At 49.3% G+C, this 19,632-nt stretch overlaps 1 protein-coding gene across 1 annotated transcript; it reads right to left on the bottom strand.

The window, feature by feature from the left end:
- Window positions 1-916: 916 nt before the first annotated feature.
- On the bottom strand, window positions 917-17,140 carry LOC127300348 (phytochrome A type 5). Its single transcript, XM_051330448.2, has 3 exons — window positions 16,972-17,140; window positions 3,786-3,847; window positions 917-3,217 (listed from the first exon to the last, which is right to left on the bottom strand). The coding sequence occupies exon 3, from the start codon at window positions 3,162-3,164 to the stop codon at window positions 1,305-1,307; it is 1,860 nt and encodes a 619-aa protein (XP_051186408.1). The 5' UTR covers window positions 3,165-3,217; window positions 3,786-3,847; window positions 16,972-17,140; the 3' UTR covers window positions 917-1,304.
- Between the last annotated feature and the right edge of the window lie 2,492 nt (window positions 17,141-19,632).

The following is a 19,632-nucleotide window of genomic DNA, read 5'->3' as shown; positions in this document are numbered from 1 at the left end:
GGTTTGCAAAACTGACAAATGCAGGGACATCCAAAGTAAACACAAGAACATAGTACTCCGTAGAACAATTCAGAAGATTTTGCAAAAACAATAACTTTTGGTGATGTTATCTTAATCCAAGTCCACAAGAATCTTGTTTAGCTGCTGGTGGCAATTATCTGAGACATGGTCGTCCTTTGATTGAAACATGTATGAGAGAAGGTTGTTGATCGCATGTCTCATGTAGGAGAAAGCCTTGAGCCTTTTTAGTGACTTCTGCTCCCAAGCTTGCTGCACTTGTGGTGCATGTTTCATCTCATGACTAGCGGCATGAATAGAACCGAATACTGCAGTGATGAGTCCACCCTCATTTTTCTTTCTGTTCACTCATAGAAGACACACAATGTACTTCCAACTTCGGTCGAAGAACTCAAATGGAGACTTTTCTGTTTCTTCGCCACATAATGCACTGTTGATAACATGTACAAATAGAGGCCGAGCTACATGTAGCTCCTTATTTTCAAAAAATCGGAAGTCATATTTTAAGTTCCAAAAAATTCTGAAAAAAATCTTAGATGTAGCCAATGATGAAATCTACAAATATGCAAAATCTAAATATTAAATTCATAGTATTTTAGGCTACACAAAAATGACAAATGTGTGGATCTGAGAATAGTGAATAGTGCACATTTCAAAACTATAAAACCTGTGAGATTTTGCCATTTTTGTGTAGTCTACAATACAAAGAATTTCACATTGAAATTTTGCATGTTTGTAGATTTCATCATTGTCTACATTCAAGATTTTTTTTCAGATTTTTTTGAAACTTAAAAAACTATGATTCAGAATTTTTGAAAATAAAGAGCTACATGTAGCTCGGCCTCCGTTTGCAGTTTTCGGGAGGCATTGCTACTATCGAACACTTGAACAAGAAGCATCTTATCAAGCACTTCATCTCTGTGCCACCTAGTCAACTTGGTTATTGCAACATTCCACTCAGAAACCCATCCATATTCATCAACCTCAAATATAGGAGGAATGAGTGGATTCGGGTTGTGAATCATTGCCTTGTAGTCTCCCTCGAGGGAAATACAGAAAACAAATAGAACAAGCTTACTAACCCTGCAAAGCTAGATATAGCATCCTATGCACAACTAGTATAGAAGATTCCTCCACAAGGGTAAGTATGTGTCTTCCTGTATCATCATCACCTCTTAGCCCTGTCAATTCCGCTGCTTTCTGATTCCACCCATTGACAAGTCCATTGCCATCTATTGCCAAGATTGGAACGGTTGCTGTTTCCATTAGACGAACCATTTCACTGGTTATCTAAATTCGGCAAGCCCATCATGTTTCATATCAACAATCTGGTTATCTAAATTAGCTTCCCAGGTTGGCTTGATGGTATCATTGAACATCCCTCGAAGTATAAGTTGCAACGAATGAATAGCATCCATCTCATAATCAGTCCAAGACAAACTCTTCATCTTGACAACTTCAAGGAATGCTTTGAAAGATAACCTAGGCTGCAACTTTCTGCTGCCATCCATGCCCGACGGATCATTGTTTGCACCTCCCCATCTGATCACATCAGCTGTACATGACCTGAACCAAAAAAGGGCATCCTTTGAGTTGATCTTAGCCACTACCATTCCACAAATCCTATCACAGAGAGCAGAAGCTCCTGGATAGCCAGCATCATGGAGGCTCTCTGTACACAGGCCAGTGGAATCCCTGTGAACTTCTGACATCCATAAGGAAATATCACGTATCTGAGACTCAGTTGGAGCATTACACAGGCGCCATACTTTGCCCCCATACAAAAGAGCAGCACCATCACAGTTGACCAGGTCCATGATATTGGGTGTCCCTAATACTATAGTCAGGGGAGAGACTTCTCTGAACAGCATCTCATAGAGAACTGTTTGCACCCTCAGTATCCTCTTCTCATGCAACTTTTCCTCTAATTCAAACTCGTTGTTGATATGGACAGAAAACACATGTGCTACGAACTCACAAGCATAACGCAGCGGCAAAGGGACATACCTGGGGCTCTCATGGTGGCAAACAAGGAGGCCCCATAGTTTCTTCTTCTGCTGCTGTTGTTGTTGTTGTGCTGGTTGTTCAGAATCGATTTCATCATCCTCTTCATTATCATTAACCACAACAGCCATGACAAGGGATGCAATCGAGCTCATGTTCTCCATATACTGAACGTGACAACCGTGTGGGGCCCTGAGTGCTGAATCCAACAAGCTAATATCAAAGGGGAGTGCCTCATCTTCGATGACCTTTATGGATCTCGCATGGCAATCACAAATCATCCTTACCCTGTTATTCATGAAAAGAAACCTGGATGCTTGCGGGATATCCGTGGCTGGATAGTGCAGACCTAGATAAGGCTCAAGACCAGACTTTCTGATCTCGGCAAAGACCTCGCCATGCTCATCTTCATGAAACTTATAAGCCATAACCCTATCATATCCTGTAAGATCAAAGATTTCCTTAACCACAGTATTGCATAGCACTTTCATGCTTCCACCTGGCAGTGACTGGATCTTGGAGATTGCCTTGGCAGCAAGCTTGTAAGACTGCAAATCCCCAACAGCAGTGCCAGGAAATTCTGTAGACTTCACAGGCTCAAAGTCTACCACCAAACAACCAGTTGCTCGATGAGCAATGGCATAGAAACGCTTTCCTGAGGTCTTGCATTGAACTGAGACAGGGTTGAGCAAAGAAACATCAGCAAACCCTAGTGCCTTATGCAGTGCCGTGGCACCTTGGTCAGTGAAAAGAGACCGTAGATTTGTACCAATAACTAGCCTTGGGGGATCATCAACACTGTGTACTGCATGGCTGACCGTTGTTAGCATTTCTGGCGCGTTCTCACTGAACGCGATAACACTGAAGCTCTTCTCATCAAGGGCCAACAAGCAACCAAATGGTTGGATCATCTTTCCATTCTGAATGTGCTGCAAGTAGGCTATGACCCTCTCCGGCCGCCCTGGCTGCACAGGTGGAGCGGTCCGCTGGCCTTCAACCATCTTGGAATAGTCGAAGTATTCACCAGATTCTTCATATGCAGCGTTGAGCTCAGCATCAAGTTCTGTTTTTGCTAATACCCTTGCCCGGGAGCTCTGGCCGTTCCTGCTGGAAGAACTGGAAATAGGCCTTGACGAAGACATTTCCTGCTTCAAGTACTAGCTTGAACAACTCAACAGTCGTATATGCACTCCTGCTGTACATATAAATGAGAAGTGTTAATTATTAATTATATTAAAGATAACAAGGTACAGTAAACCACTGACAGCTCGCAAAATAGCAAGAGAAGATTGGAATGGCTAGATATATTTGATCAAAAAGGTGAAATGGTATTAAAGCTGTTTTTCTTTTCCTGTTTTCAGAAAGATGAGCAAATTTGACAAAGAAAACTGAAGACGGTACATACAAAAACACTATCAGGGGAAACCAATAAGAAGATGAACTCTGTCGCCCCCTGAAATCTTAAATTTCCAGTGCCAACGCACTGTTGATAGAGAAAACAAGTACGTAGTACTAATAAAGCAACACATCTCAAAGAGCTTCTTCTAAAGACACTTGGCATGCTAATCATAAGGAGGTCACTACTATCCGCAACCCATCCAATTGACTACCTCGAGATTTTAGAAGTGGTGAGGTGATATGATTTAGCTCGGCCAGATTCAATCCTATCAAATGAATAGTACATTAGTGTAACCAGATGATCGTTTTTTCCAAACAATAAAGCGTACTAACGTTTGTAGTCTTCTAATAGAAGATTCACTTACCTGGAAAAAAACAATGTGCCTATAGTATTGGGAAGGTCAGGTTCGGCTTTTCTGTTGTGCACCTGTATGATTTGACAAGAGAGAAATCCATGTAAGATATGATTTGAAATGAAATAAACTCGGGATGATTGAATTATCTATTTCCTCTATCCCAAAATATAATACGTTTTAATTTGGGAGTAGGCCTTATATTTTGAGACGGGAGGTAGGAGTAATTTGGAAGGAAAAAGCCTCTAGCAAGGAACAGTCAACACTGGTTGGAAGAACTGCCAGTAAACAAGGTTCCCTTTCACACATGTAATTTTTCGTAAATGAACGCGGTGGTTTTGAGTTTTCGCGCAACAAGAGATCCTGGTTTTCTAGATATAGCCTGCAGCACAGTTGAAGAATGGAACCTTACCAGAAATACATAAAGACAAAAAAAAATGAATTAGTGCTAGGAGGAACTAGACACTAAATGATATAGTAGAAGCGGGACCTCGGCGTGAGAATTCCAGAAATTTGCTCCTGACAGGATTTGAACTCTGGTCGTTGAGGTACGCCACTACGACCCCAACCACCTCAAATACATAAAGACAAGTAAGCATACGAGAGTAGGTCCTGAAATCAAGCACCCCCTCCCTCAGGTGGTCGGGCCTCCATCCCAAGAGAGAAGTTGTCCTCCAAATGGTCATCGTCTCGAAATGACGCAACAGCCGCGTTTTCAGATGATTTTTTTCCCAAGCCAAGGGATTTACCCAATGAAAGAAAATGTGGAGATGAAGAACAAATTCTGGGTTCACAGCTCCAGGAAATCCGGAAGATGAAAATAAAAAACCAAATCAATCAGTGTTTTGCGGAGTGCACGAAGATGGACGAAAAATCTCATCAAATTATAACTGAATAAACATCTCGTTTGGCAGGGAGGTGACGGGCGCGGCGCCGATAGACGGTGCTGACGAGTTACGCACGCCGCCGGCGCCATGTGGTCGATGTCGGCGCCTGTCGACGGTGGAGAGGCGGAGCAGACGGATGGAAGGGGCGTCCCTCCTGATGACCCCCAGCAGAGAAAGTGGGTTGGGGCGCGAAGGTGGACCGAAGAGGGGGTGTATGCCGTTGTCGAACGCCCCCCGGTTGCTCGGCCTTCTCCTCCGTTGCCAAGAAAGGCGCCACGCCGACGCCATTGTGTGAGGCGTCCACTCATGGCAGCACCGTCCGGGCGAGGCCGCGTGACTCACCGCGGTGACGGCACCGTTAGCGGTTAGAAGAAGCGGAGTGGGGCGGCGCCGGTCCAAGCTGCGTACCGGTGGCCCAGCTGGTACAGGACGCGCTGTGGCGGTGGCGGTGATTGTGACTGTGGCTACGGTACAGGAAACGAACTGGCAGCTGGGAAAGATGAGAGCAAGGCGAGTAGATCACGGCGATGTGCTCCGCTGGCGTCCGCTCGTGGCCGGATTTCAGCGGCGATTTGACTGGCAGACAGAGAAAACAGAAGCAAGTGGCTCGCTTTTGCTTCACTGGAAAAAATGGTTTGCTTAGAAAAAAGAAACATAAAAGATCAGCCGGACGCAGATCTCGCTGGAGACCTCGTCGAAGATCTCGTCAGAGACCTTGCCGAAGACTTCGTAGCAAAAAATTGTACTAAAGCAGCAAACCTATAAACCAATTGTATGAAAAGTTTTACACTATTGTAGCATCGTCAACTACCGCTCGCCGGCACACCGCCAGCAGCATCCCAACTCCGACTAGGCAGCACTGTCACTTTCTTCTTACATCACTACTGTTGGCTGTGGTAACCGTTTGCACGACCACCACTGATTGTTGGTAGCACCGTCGCTAGCCATTTTAGCACCACCGCTGACAATTTGCAACACCTCCCCTTCCTTTGCAGCTCAGCCGTCCACCATTCGCAGCATCGCCACTCTTCCTTTGCAACTCTGCCGCCACCCACCGCTCGCAGCACATCAAACACTTTTTTGCAGCTCCGTCGCCAACCACACGCAGCGGTGCGGCCTAGCCTCTATATCACCGTACCACCGCAAATCGATGCTCGCCCGCACCATCATGCGCTGCTGCGGAGGCGCGTGACCGAGAAGATGAGAACCAACGCAGGCCAGTCACCCGTGCCGACCTCACCCAACCATGTGTCATCAAAGGAGCCCGCAGCCAGGGCCACCGTCGAGGAGGAGCATGGCCGCTCGTCGAAGAAGCCGGTCGTTGGGGCACGGTGGTTGTCGGCGCCCCCGGTACAGGGTGGTGGGCGCCCTCGGTGCGGAGAGAGCGACCGGGAGCCATGGCTGGACCGCGTGATTGAATCACATCCAACGACGTGTGACTCGGAGGCAGCGCGCCCTAGCCTCCGACGGAATTGGATCTTTTTTCATTAAAAATGCCGCCTTGCCTCCCAAACCGTAAGGAATTAGTGATCCATTTGTGTCTCTCCAGTGAGATCAAGAAAAATAACAAGTGAGAGAGAGGGTTTCATCTAACTGCCTGCACCTATCTTTTTTTTTTTGTTCTCTTTTTGAGTTGTGCCTCCAAGTAGCTTAGATTGGGATTTTTTTCTGTCTCAATCAGCATATCTCGACTTTCTCCTTGAACTCGATAAAGACTGCGTCCTCGGACCGATCATTGGCAGAAATTCTACACTGTGGACGTGGGGAGATTGGTGGATGGCCTGGAACTCTATCATGTACCACAACCTAATCAAACTGATCTCTTCCATACTACTTGGGCCGCGATCTGCGGTTCCGCTGCCTTTGTACATACTTAGCCTAGCCCAGTGGCACGCGACCCCGCTCTCTTCTTTGTGTGTACAGAGCCAAGCGACCGGCGGCGGCGATTCCCTCGCGTTCATAAGGGCATCTCCAGTGGCGCGACGCAAACGGACACTGAGCGACCGTTTGTGTTCGCCGTGACCGGAAATACGTCTGGGGTCTGTTCCAGCGGGGCGACGCAAAGTGATCGGGCAGTCCGCGGAGACGCAATCCTGGCCCAAATATGCGCCAGGTTTGCGTCTCGGCGGACGCTCGGCGGTCGCGGAAAATGTCCACGTTGGGTACTGTTATCACCAGATTTTGGACAAATCCAGAGGTGGGCCATAAGAGAGATGGGCTTAGAGGACTACACGTGGAAGATCTCTGAAGCGGCCTTGCACGGAGAATTTGGGCTAGTTTGCCCGTGTATCTTTAATTATAGTAGGTCATATCTTAGATCAAGGTTTAGAATTTGTATCGCGCACGGTGGGATATTCCCACGTTAGAAAGTCCGCTGGACTATAAATATGTATCTAGGGTTTATGGAATAAACAACAACACAACGTTCACCCCAAAAACAAACCAATCTCGGCGCATCGCCAACTCCTTCGTCTCGAGGGTTTCAATCAGGTAAGTGACATGCTGCCTAGATCGCATCTTGCGATCTAGGCAGCACAAGCCCCACGTTGTTCATGCGTTGCCCGTACTGAAGCGTCTTTGATGGCGGGCAACGTAGTTATCATAGATGTGTTAGGGTTAGCATAGCTCTTCGTATAAACATGCTTACGTAGTGCAACCCTCGCATGTCTAGCCGCCCTCACGCCTATCTCAGGCGTGGGGGCGGCACCCTGCTTGTTCATCATCTAGTAGATCTGATCCGTTACGATTGCTCCTTGCTCCGCAAGGATTAGTTTAATATCTGCAATAGTTAGGCCTTACGAAGGGGGGGAGGATCCAGCGGCACGTAGGGTGGCGTTCGCAAGTCCTAAACAGGATGTTCCGATGATCAACGTCACGTTGGTTGTGTGGCCTTGTTTAGGATCGGCTTACGAGCACCGTGCGTGGCCGCGAGGCCCAACCTGGAGTAGGATGATCCGATTATGCGGTGAAAACCCTAAATCGTCGTAGATCTCATTAGCTTTATCTTGATCAAGCGGGATCACCAGGTATTCGTGCACCCCGTACGGATCATGGGTGGATCGGCTCTTTGAGCCGATTCACGAGATAACTGAGAGCCGATCGAGGCTCGATTTAATGTTTACGTGTATGCCATGCGGGAACTAAGCGAGGCATCCCCATCACCTTCCCGACCAGGTATAGGTCAGGTGGCACGCCTGCACTTCGCATCGCCGCGTGTGACCAGAAGAGCATTGCGGGCCGTCGCTCGGAGGGGTCTCAGCCAGCCGCAGCTCTAGGCTCTTCCCGGCTCTACCGTGTTGACAGGCCGCTGCCCGCCGGTGGGTTTTGGCGATCAACACATTCTGGCACGCCCGGTGGGACAATCATCTACATCAACCACATCGCCATCTACATCTGAGATGGCGGCGGACGGCACGCCGGTCACCTACGAGGAGCTGCCTGCTGAGCTCAAGAAGAAACATGACGAGATCAAGGCCACCCTCGAAGCCGACCTCATCGGCTCTTTTCAGAGAACCCGTACCCATGGCATCAGATGGAAGGGGTTCTCACCACAAGGTGCACTCGATGGGATAGATCTCTCTGCCCCGTCGGAGGAACGCACCAGGGCCCTTCGGCAGGAGATCAACTACTTGGTGGCTCACTCACTACACCGCCACTCTGAAAACTTGGTCAACGTGTTGGAGCGTCTCGCTCTGCGCGTGATCCAGGAGATCATGAGCCACCAGTACTCGCCGTCAGGACCAGCTCTCGGGACGCACCAAGGAGAGTTGCCACTCCAGTCCCGTCCACCGCTGCCATACGCGTTGGCAGCACCAGCTGAAGTGCCGGCTACACCGGCATTCGTCGTTTACAAGATCGGTGGTGACCCTAGTGACTACCAGTTCTTGGCTGAGGCGCCCAAGGAGATCCCTCAAGGATATGCATGCACGTATGTGCCAGATTGTGGCAACTGGCCACTCTCAAACCAGGCCACAACGTCAGGGACTCCGGCGCAAACAGGAGGAACGTCGGCAACAGAGCTTGAGAAGCAGACGTGGCTAACTAAGTACGCCACCCCGACGAAACTCCCGAGCCCAGCTCCTGCAGTTGGCTCAGAGCTGGAAAAGCAAACATGGCTGGCTAAGTACGCCACCCTGGCGAATCTTTAGAATACATCTCCTGCAGCCAGTACGGTGGATCAGATCAGTACCATACTGAGAGACCAGTTCGGCATTATGCCGAAAAGGAGGGCAATCGGCTATTCCAAGCCGTACCCCGACGAGTACGAGATGATCCCGCTGCCACCTAAATATCGGCTCCCTGACTTCTCCAAATTCAGTGGATCGGATGGCTCCAGCTCCATCGAGCACATCGGCCGATATTTGGCGCAACTAGGACCGGCTTCAGTGTCGGATCAGCTACGCGTGAGGCTCTTTTCACAGTCCCTCACAGGATCGGCTTTTGGATGGTATACCTCTTTGCCGGCAAACTCCATCCAGTCTTGGAAGCAATTGGAAGAACAGTTCCATACGCAATACCATTCAGAAGCTTCCGAGTCTAGCATTGCCGATCTAGCACAACTACGTCAGAAGCGCGGAGAAACGGTGACAGAGTACATCCAGCGCTTCAGAATCTCAGAACCGATGTTATTCGGTTCGTATAATCGAAAAGGAAGCAATCGAACTGGCGTAGCTGGCCTTGCAACACCGCTCACGGACATGGCCTCCCCCGCAGATTATCCCTCGCTGGCGCCCAAGGTTCAGAAACTATCGGCATATGAACAGCGCCACCCAGACCTGTACCAAGACAAGTTCAAGCGTGCAGTAGTCATGGTCGATACAGAGGAAGGTGAAGTGCCTGCGGGAGACCAAGAAATAGCGGTGGCTGAGTGGACTCGGGGAGGAACTCCCGTATCCTGCAAATGGGTAAAACCACCAGGGCCGCCCAGGGGATTTGATTTTGACGTGACCAAGACTGAACAAATCTTCGACCTCCTGCTTAAGGAGAAACAGTTGACGATTCCTGAAGGTCTCAAGTTCCCTACGGCGCACGAGCTAAACGGAAAGCCGTACTGCAAATTCCACCACGCGCTTTCCCATGCCTCCAACGCCGGCAGGGTGTGGCGTCGGCACATCCAAGCGGCGATAGAGAAGGGCGTTTAATTTTCAACCAATACGCCATGAAGGTAGACACCCAGCCCTTCCCCGCCGTTAATATGGTAGAAGTCATCTACCCCGAGGGCTGCCAGCCAGGTCCCACGTTCAGCGTCAACATGGTAGGGCCTGGGAACCACTCTGGCAAAGATGGAGATGAGGGCAGCTGCTCTCATAGCAAGGACACAGAAGAGGCCGCTCCACGCGATCGGCTCCATCATGATGGCAAGCGCTACGTCACAGAGGGAGAAGTGAAGAACATAAGATATCAGCGACCTCTCTCTGATCACCTCCTCAACAAATATGTGAGTCAGTATGACCAACGCCGACGGTCCAACTATGATGATGAAGGAGATCGTCTGGCTAGAGAAGCCAGAAGACATCGTCGGCAGGATCGCGATGAGGAGGAGCACGAGCGCCGTGCCACGGACAGGCCAAGGGAGCAAGAAGACAACGCCAGACACTGGGATTGCCCTTTCTTCAGACACTGCTGGGATTCAGGAATGAGCCGATTGCCCACAATCGGCAATTGCCCAATGCAACAAGAAGAAGAAGGAGGCAGCCAACGTGTCTGTGTTTGAGCAGCTTAGGGCCTCTCCCACCACCAAGCAAACGCGCTGAGTCACCTCGTTGGGCAGATCTTGAGGATTCAGAAGACGAGGGACTAGAAGAAGAAGAAGACAGGTACCACCGTCCAAGGTGGTGCCCTGACGGACTCAGCCGTTCACAGAAACGCAGGGTTCAGCGGTTGCGCGGCCTGGAGGAAGCCGAAAGGTTATACTTGCATACGCTGAGGAAGGCACGGCCTGATCTGGCTGCAAAGGTTCAGCGAGCCCTGAATGAAGAGGGTCGTCCACGGAGGATGGAGTGGCGTCCCAAGCAAAAGAAAGCCGGTGATGAAACATCGGCTGGCACAAACATGGTGCTCGTCTTGCCGACAGAGCTTAATGCTCCACGATTATACGATGCTCTCAAGGTGGATGACAGCAGGCGCATCAAGTCAGAGGTTGGGTTGGTTTTATCCAGCCTAACCAAGTAGCAAGATTAAACCAATGAGCAAACCGTGCGAGGCTGATCCTTGTGATCGGCCCCAAAAATTTTATGGAGGAACATTACAAAACCTTCATCGAGCAAGCAATGTGGAGGCCGATTCCCGCAACCGGCCAAAATTATCTTCTGCACATATTCTGTTTATGGTCAGCAACGATCTACTGGGCAGCGGCCGCGTCGGCAGATGGAAGTCAGCATGAATCTTTGCGAAGACGGCGTACAAGTGCAGTGCCCTGGCTTACCCAGAAAGCCGATATCTGCAATCATTTGGCAGATTCGGCTCGGGGGGCATATAGTCAGATGAACATGTGCGGATAAACATGTGCAGACATGCGTGTGGTGGAACATTGGGGGCCGATTAAGAAAAATCGGCCAAACAAAAACAAAAAAAAAAACAACACCAAAGTTTAGCCGATGCAGATACGTGGCCATCGACTCTAATGGAAGAGCTCCTCAACTGAGTGACTTGATAACTTCGATTCAAGAACCTTTGGTTTCCTCTTTGCGAGCAATGTGCAGATCAGGTTAAGGATGGGTTGCATCAGATTCACCACAGGGGAGGAGCCGATCTGACTTGCAAAGCGCGAAAGTGGACTGAAGAAGCTCGGGGGGCAGCTCACCCTGAAGGTTCTCTGCTCTGGAGAGCCGATTTTGCTGAGATCGGCTGGTTCCGCGTCATGACTTGGAAACCGATGGCGACACATTTGGTTAGTCCACTGATATGCTCGCTTTGATAAAGGCTCGGGGGGCAACTGATGGCGCAGAATTTGCCGTTCTTAAGAAGCCGATTGAGATTTCATCAGGCTGAAAACACAATGGTATCGACTTCGGGATCAAGTCGTTTTCGGCAGTAATTCTGGTTCCCTCGTGAGAACATCGATTTGCCTAGTTGTCCGCCAGAACTCAAAGGGATGGGGCATTAAGTTACCGGTGTGTTGTCATCGGCCTGTTGGCCATTGGCTAAGTGACGATCGGTGGGGTCGGCAGAAGAGAGAATCGGCTCAATCAAACTCAGAAGAAATCGGCAGAATTAAGATTGGGGAGGAGTTCTTCAACGACAAACCAGATTTCTTACATAGAAGAGCTGATTGCTCTCAAAAGGGAGTACTAAGGGGATACATTGCCCCATCTACTGTTGCTGATCCTATTCTAGAGGTCCTATTCTACGGGCCGTCACTGCCCTCGTCGTCACCATCGTCAGCGCTGTCAGCGCTGCTCCCGGCGAGCTCGTCGTCGCTGCTGTAGCAGCCGCCGGCAGGACCTTCGTTGTCCTCGTCCTCCACGTCGTCGTCATCGTCGTCGCTATCATAATCACTGAGATTCCCTGACCCGGGGCCATGGCGCTTGGCTGGCGGCGCGTCGGAGAGGGCTGTCGTCGTCGTCCTCCTCTTCCTCTCCCTCCTCCTTCACCTCGGGGAGGTGAAGTCATCCCAGAGAAGCGATCGTCGTCGCTCTTCTCTTCCGATTCCCCGTTGGCGAGGAAGCGGAGGTCGCTCTCCCCGTCCGACGAGGATTGGTCGTCCTCGGACCAGATGGAGAAGTCATGGTCTGACTCCTCCCCGGCCTCAATGGCGCGATGGATGTTGGCCACATAAACTTCTTGTGGGCTCGGTGCTGGTATCGGCTCGGGAGAAGAAGACTCGAAGGAAAGTCCCGACGAGGCAGAGGAAGAAGAGGACATGGTGCGCAGAAGGGTTGTTTTTGGAGTGCCGATGGCTGGAACAGAGGAAGAGGATAAAGATGACTATTTAGTCGGCACGGTTAAATAATGAGAAACCTGGTGGGAATTACTGCCATCACAGTTTCCGAAGGGGTAATGTCAGAGCTGTCAAATTTTGCGAAGGTTTGAAAGGACAGGGCATAATGATGACGGAAGCTGCAAATGGCTCTCATCTGCCACGACATGACCCTTCGAGAGGAAAATACAATGATTTTGGAAAAATTATTTCCAAAACCAGGGGGCATGTGTTATCACCAGATTTTGGACAAATCCGGAGGTGGGCCATAAGAGAGATGGGCTTAGAGGACTACACGTGGAAGATCTCTGAAGCGGCCTTGCACGGAGAATTTGGGCTAGTTTGCCCGTGTATCTTTAATTATAGTAGGTCATATCTTAGATCAAGGTTTAGAATTTGTATCGCGCACGGTGGGATATTCCCACGTTAGAAAGTCCGCTGGACTATAAATATGTATCTAGGGTTTATGGAATAAACAACAACACAACGTTCACCCCAAAAACAAACCAATCTCGGCGCATCGCCAACTCCTTCGTCTCGAGGGTTTCAATCAGGTAAGTGACATGCTGCCTAGATCGCATCTTGCGATCTAGGCAGCACAAGCCCCACGTTGTTCATGCGTTGCCCGTACTGAAGCGTCTTTGATGGCGGGCAACGTAGTTATCATAGATGTGTTAGGGTTAGCATAGCTCTTCGTATAAACATGCTTACGTAGTGCAACCCTCGCATGTCTAGCCGCCCTCACGCCTATCTCAGGCGTGGGGGCGGCACCCTGCTTGTTCATCATCTAGTAGATCTGATCCGTTACGATTGCTCCTTGCTCCGCAAGGATTAGTTTAATATCTGCAATAGTTAGGCCTTACGAAGGGGGGGAGGATCCAGCGGCACGTAGGGTGGCGTTCGCAAGTCCTAAACAGGATGTTCCGATGATCAACGTCACGTTGGTTGTGTGGCCTTGTTTAGGATCGGCTTACGAGCACCGTGCGTGGCCGCGAGGCCCAACCTGGAGTAGGATGATCCGATTATGCGGTGAAAACCCTAAATCGTCGTAGATCTCATTAGCTTTATCTTGATCAAGCAGGATCACCAGGTATTCGTGCACCCCGTACGGATCATGGGTGGATCGGCTCTTTGAGCCGATTCACAGGATAGCCTGAGAGCCGATCGAGGCTCTGATTTAATGTTTACGTGTATGCCATGCAGGAACTAAGCGAGGCATCCCCATCACCTTCCTGACCAGGTATAGGTCAGGTGGCACGCCCTTGCACTTCGCATCGCCGCGTGTGACCAGAAGAGCATTGCGGGCCGTCGCTCGGAGGGGTCTCAGCCAGCCGCAGCTCTAGGCTCTTCCCGGCTCTACCGTGTTGACAGGCCGCTGCCCGCCGGTGGGTTTTGGCGATCAACAGGTACATCCGGGCCCGGTCGGCAGTGAGTAGATAAGCAAAATATGTTTTCATTACTATTGATTGGCCAAAAGGACCATCTTTACAGAGATGGTTAGTCGAGTTAACCTAAAACTACAACGGCCGTACCTACTCGCCGTCGCGCGGCCTACACCGGCCTCGGTTACTCGCAGTCGCGCGCCCTACTACTGGCCGCCGGATGGGCCGGCGCCGTCGTCGAAGCGGGAGCGCTTCTTGCACTCCGCACGCCGCGCACGCCGGCGAACGGACATCTCGTCCTGCCGCCTGCGGCGTTCGAGGGCCTCGGCTAGGGAGCTGTCCCACAGGGCCGTCACCATCGCAATGGCCACCTTGGTAGCCGCCGCCTCCGCCGTCGCCGGGCCTCCTCCTCCTCTGCCGCCGCTGGACCGCCGCCGCCGCCGGGCCTCCTCCTCCGCCGCCGCCTGGACCGCCGCCGCGTCCTCCTCCGCCTGGACCGCCGCACGGATCGCCGCCACGTCGGCGATGAAGCGGGCCCTGTCCCTAGCCACCGCCGCCACGGCTTCGTCCCTGGCGGCGATGGCGACCTCCGGCTCCCGGTTCTCCTGCTCGACCCGCGCGGGAGAAGGGCCCCTACGCTGGAGCGAGTCCAGGTCGGAGCACATTAACCCCCGAGCCATGGCCGTCGCATAGCTGGCGGCTTCCTCCTCCGCCACCCAAGCCTGGCGGCGCTGGGCGTCCCCAGCCAGGGACTCGAAGGACGCGAGCAGAACTCGCTGCTCACCAGCGCACTCGAAGCGCTGGGCACGGGGGGTCGTCGTCCGCGATGTCGTGGATGACGGCGTCGGCCGGAGGGCCGCGATGGCCGCCGCGCCTCCGCGAGCTCGGCCCTAGCGTCGGCGAGCTCGGCCATGGCGTTGGCGATCTCCGCCCTGGTCGCCGCGAGGCGCCCTTCCGCGCGCTCTGCCGCCTCCGCCTCCGCTACCTCCGCCTCCGCAACCTCCAGGTCCAGCTGCTGGGCCTCAACGCCGGCGGCGGCTACCTCGTCCTCCTCCTCCTCCGGGTGGAGCTGGCGGCACATGTGAACAACGTGCTCCCAACTCATGTGGTCCGCCATGGATGGATAGTAGGGTTAGCTTGAGGTGTGCCCGTCGCACCCGGCGGTGTCCACCATATATAGCCACGGCGGGGCGGGAAACGGCGTTGGCGCGCAGGGCGTTTCCCGCGCGCGCGAAACGCCGGCGAAACTTGCCAATGTATTGGGCGCGCGCGGGAACGATCGTCGTCGCGCGGGAACAGTTAATCGCCGGCGGCAGTCCTCGACGGGACGTAAAACGCCATTAGCGATCTTGACGCTGTCCCCGGATAAAATATGCGTCCGCACCGCTGGAGCTACCCCGGACGCAAACGGTCGCCCTGGGCCACAACGCGTCCGCGGGCCGACGCAAACGGACATTTCGGACGTCTGAAATGCGTCGGTCCGCTGGAGATGCCCTAAGGGTATGTACAACGCTAGATGCTTATGCAGACGCTTAAGTTCATAAAAATAATTCTCAGGAATTCTGATTAGCAGCTAAGCGTTCTAGGCCCCAACGCTGGGCGCTAGCTCCGGCCGCTACGGGAATATAAAAGCCATATACCACGCCCTCCTAAATTCACACCTTGGAAGCATTTTCTTGGTTAGCGCCGACGCAAAGGAAAGAGGCGACGCTAGGCAAAATCTCGAGTCTGGCTGGGAATCAGGCGTTACGGACAGGAAACTTATCCTAGCGCCCCGGCGGCGTTGTAGATGTCCTAATCACTGTACAACGATCAGACGGATATGAAGATCCATAGTCAGCACATCCGTATGACGACGTCCACGGATGATTGGCACCGGTTCTTGGCGTTAGGCGCCGTTAACCCGTTCAGATCATGGAAAGAAGATAAGTCTGGGTAAGCAGTTCGATCCCAGCGGCCAGTTGTGGACCATGAATTATTCTACCCGAGAGTGGCTAATGCATACATCAACATATCAAACTAACGCGACTAGAGTAAGTGCTCCTCTAGATTGTCAAGTAATTGTATCATGGCCAATATTCCTGGCTCCTATTAATAAATTATAAGAGCGCACTATTGTGTAATCATTTTTCTTCATTTTTTTTACCCGCAAAAAAAAAAGGAAAGGTGCTTGGCGTGATTAACCGGGGTAAGGACTATGCATGCGGTTTGACGGGATGCATTTGTTCTAGAAGATCAATGAAGCGGCTACATGCCTCGGCATTTCATGAAACGCAATCTCCTTGCCACATCCGATGATAGGTCAAGCAAGATCTAGCTTTAATTTGTTATGCAAGTTATTATGTGACCCTCTACATACTGCTAATTGCTTCCTATGCTTGCGAGCAAGCAACGTAAGAGATGCCCTAGCTTTGTGAATCATGAACAAAGTTTCAGTAGAAAATGAACAAAGTTTCAGTATACAATTGTCTCTCAATTAATTCTGCAATATGTTATTTGTCCCTACCAAACTAATATCTATAAGTTAAATCGTCTAGCCATTCGTCTTCTGATGAAACTGACTATTGTGTTGCTTAGATCTCATCAAACCACACCAAACCTTTTGAAATCCATCAAATAGAGATTTGTTATAGAGTAATAGAGGATGTGGCAAGAATATGATATACAAGCTGGTGAAATCATCTTACCATAACATTTGGTGGTGGTCATAATATTTTCAATATCCATAGAACCATAAATCTAATTCTCGAAAACAAATTTAGTGCTCATATATAGAAGATAGCCCTCGCATTTGTGAGGACCACCTGGCTAGTTAACTAAACACTATAATAAATAAGACCCAAATAAAATCAAAATAATCATTAGCTTTGCAATATTGATTCATCTGGTGCTCAATAGTCTGGCAAGAATGCAATTCTCTTAATTAGATTAGAACTACAAGCTAGGATATATGCAAGAACAAACATGCAGAAGGGAGATAAATGCAGAAGGGAGATAAATGCAGAAGGTACCTGCTACCGGCGGCAGCAACGGAGAGGAGGAGCAGGAGCGGAGTGGGCTCTACGAGTGGAGTGGAGCAGGAGCCAGCTGGAATATATATAGTGGGGCGGCGACCTTGATCATGCCGCTTCCATGACCGACCCTTGGTCATGGAGCTGCCTGCTGCGAACCCGCTGAAGAGCTACACGATATATCATTCTTTCTACCATTTCCCCTAACTGGCTCATAACCACTCTGCTAGCACGTACTGCGCTCAGTTACGATTCCCTTTCTGATATTTGTTTTTGGTGGTTAGGCATTTTTTGACAGGAAATCGAATAAACAGGGCTCTCGATTCAGTGAGCAAGATTAGTTTGAGCACAGCTTAATTAAAAGAGAGTCAAGCCTGCGCGCCGGATCCCTAGTCGAAAGAGATTAAGAGAACACAGCTGTATGATCGCCTTTATTTTTCAGTTTACATGTGATTTCTTCAGGTCGTTCGCTTGATTTATCGACACATCATGCAGTGTATCTTCTCCAGATTAACCATGAGATCCTCCCACATATGACAAGACCACCCTAACGGTCGTCAGCACAAGAAGGATCGGTTCTCACGCCTTGTTACAAGTAGCCATCCGCGCCTAATCATCGTGACATCCAACCACACGCTTCCTTACAACCTCACATCCGCACACACAAGCAAAGAAAAGCATACCAGGTGCCTGACGAATCGGGAGAGCTCAACGCCCGCACGCCAGAACCTATTACCAAGAAAAAAGCATACCAGGTGCCTGACGAATCGAGACAGCTCACTATTAATTCCTCCGATTCATAATTAGTTCTTGTTCTGGTTTAGTTAAAATCATTTTTTGTAAAATTTGACTTACTATTTAGGATAAAAATATCAACATTTACAATGTAAAAATATATAGTATTACAATCATCATAAACTATATTTTCATATTATATAATTTTAGTATTATGGTTGTTTTTTTTCCTGTATTTTTAGTCCAACTTCACATAATTTAAATTTGATAACATCTAAAACGTGAAGCAAATAAAAACAGAGGGCTGCTCCGAAGAATAAGAAGTGTGTTTTATGACTTTATCACACTTACCTGGCAGCAGGACAGATCCCCCAAGTCCATGTTACTTATAATAATAGTGTGTAGGAAAACATAAACAAAAATAATAAATCACAAAAATCATCACAATAACATTTTTATGAATAAGGATGAACGATAAAATTTATAATTATTACGGTCATCGTATTTGAAACTTTACTTCAATAAACAGTTTAGAGGATGCATGTGTTCCTAATGCGTTACTATTGTAGTTTTTCAATACTTCGAAACGTAATTTAGCTGCGATCATCGTCGATCCTGCCCCAAGTGGTATCGTCCCCGGTGGCATGGTTGACGGCCGTGGCATCATGGTCAAGCAGCGTCGGTGGAGAAGGACTCGATCGCTTTTCACATTTTCTGTCAAGGTCCTTTTTAGAAAAAAGGAAGGGCTTGTTTGTAATTTGAAGTTACTTTGGATCTCTCTCTGAAATCTGTACCTACAGCATGGAATGAAGCTTCTGGGTCCTTTGGACCCTCCCCTGTTAAAAAAAGACATATTGCCATATGTAGACTGTTTTTGTGTTTTGTTCTTGTCCACCTAAAGTTTATTGTATTAGAATAATAATAATGAAAGATTGTTCCGATATATCTAAGCGCATATGCAATGGTTGAGAAGACCTTTTATCTTAACTTTGCCACGTAATTTCGACATGAAAACAAAATATGATGTTTAATGGGTTATTTTTAGTCTTATCTTTAGTAACCAAATATCCTAAATATGTGGTGATATGGATTGTGCTAAGAGATCATCTCTTAATTAAAAGAAGGCAAAACCTTTTTCAACATTATTTCTCCTCCACTTCAGCGTTTATTCTAAATATGTGGTGTGAGCGATTGTGCTAAGAGATCATCTCTTAATTAAGAGAAGGCGAACATTTTTTTCAACATTATTACTCCTCCAGTTCAGCATTTGTCCTACATGGTACTCCTAAGATGTCACCATTGTACATGCCCTAAGGCCATTTCCAACACGGCCACCCAAATCGGACATCTTTTATGTCTGATTTCGTCCGTTTAGATTGTCGCACAGACAGACACGTTGTCTGTTTGGGTCACATGCAGCAACCAACAGGGCACCCGTTTGGACATGGACATGTCATTTTTATCGGTTTTCCTTTTTTTTCTAGTGCAATATGGATATGAAAGCAAGGAGTATCAACAGTCCAAATCAACATCATCACCATCACCATCACCAGAGTTGGTTGAAGAGTGCACTTTCAGGCTTCTGAACCTGGAGTTGCCCCAGGTTGCTCCTCCGCTTAAATCAACATCATCACCATCGATGCCGTGGTGAAGAGGGGGGGGGGGGGGGGGGGGGTAGTCCATCCCTGGACCATGGTTTTGTGGAAGTACCATGTATCAATCTATCCCTATGTACTTCCTAATTAGATCAATATGACATGTGTTTGTTGCGGATTCATAATAGAAAACAAAAAATTCTAACTAACGCCACCCGGTTGCCCAAATCTATCTAGAGTAATGTTGTAATGGAGATGGTTTCAGTGACCTACCCTCGTAGATTAAAAGCGGTTAACGTTCTGCTAGAACGTGGATGATGTAGTCGTACTC

Source organism: Lolium perenne, chromosome 5 (genome assembly GCF_019359855.2).
Source record: "Lolium perenne isolate Kyuss_39 chromosome 5, Kyuss_2.0, whole genome shotgun sequence".
Classification (NCBI taxonomy): domain Eukaryota; kingdom Viridiplantae; phylum Streptophyta; class Magnoliopsida; order Poales; family Poaceae; genus Lolium; species Lolium perenne.
This window is presented reverse-complemented; position numbering and strand designations above follow the sequence as displayed.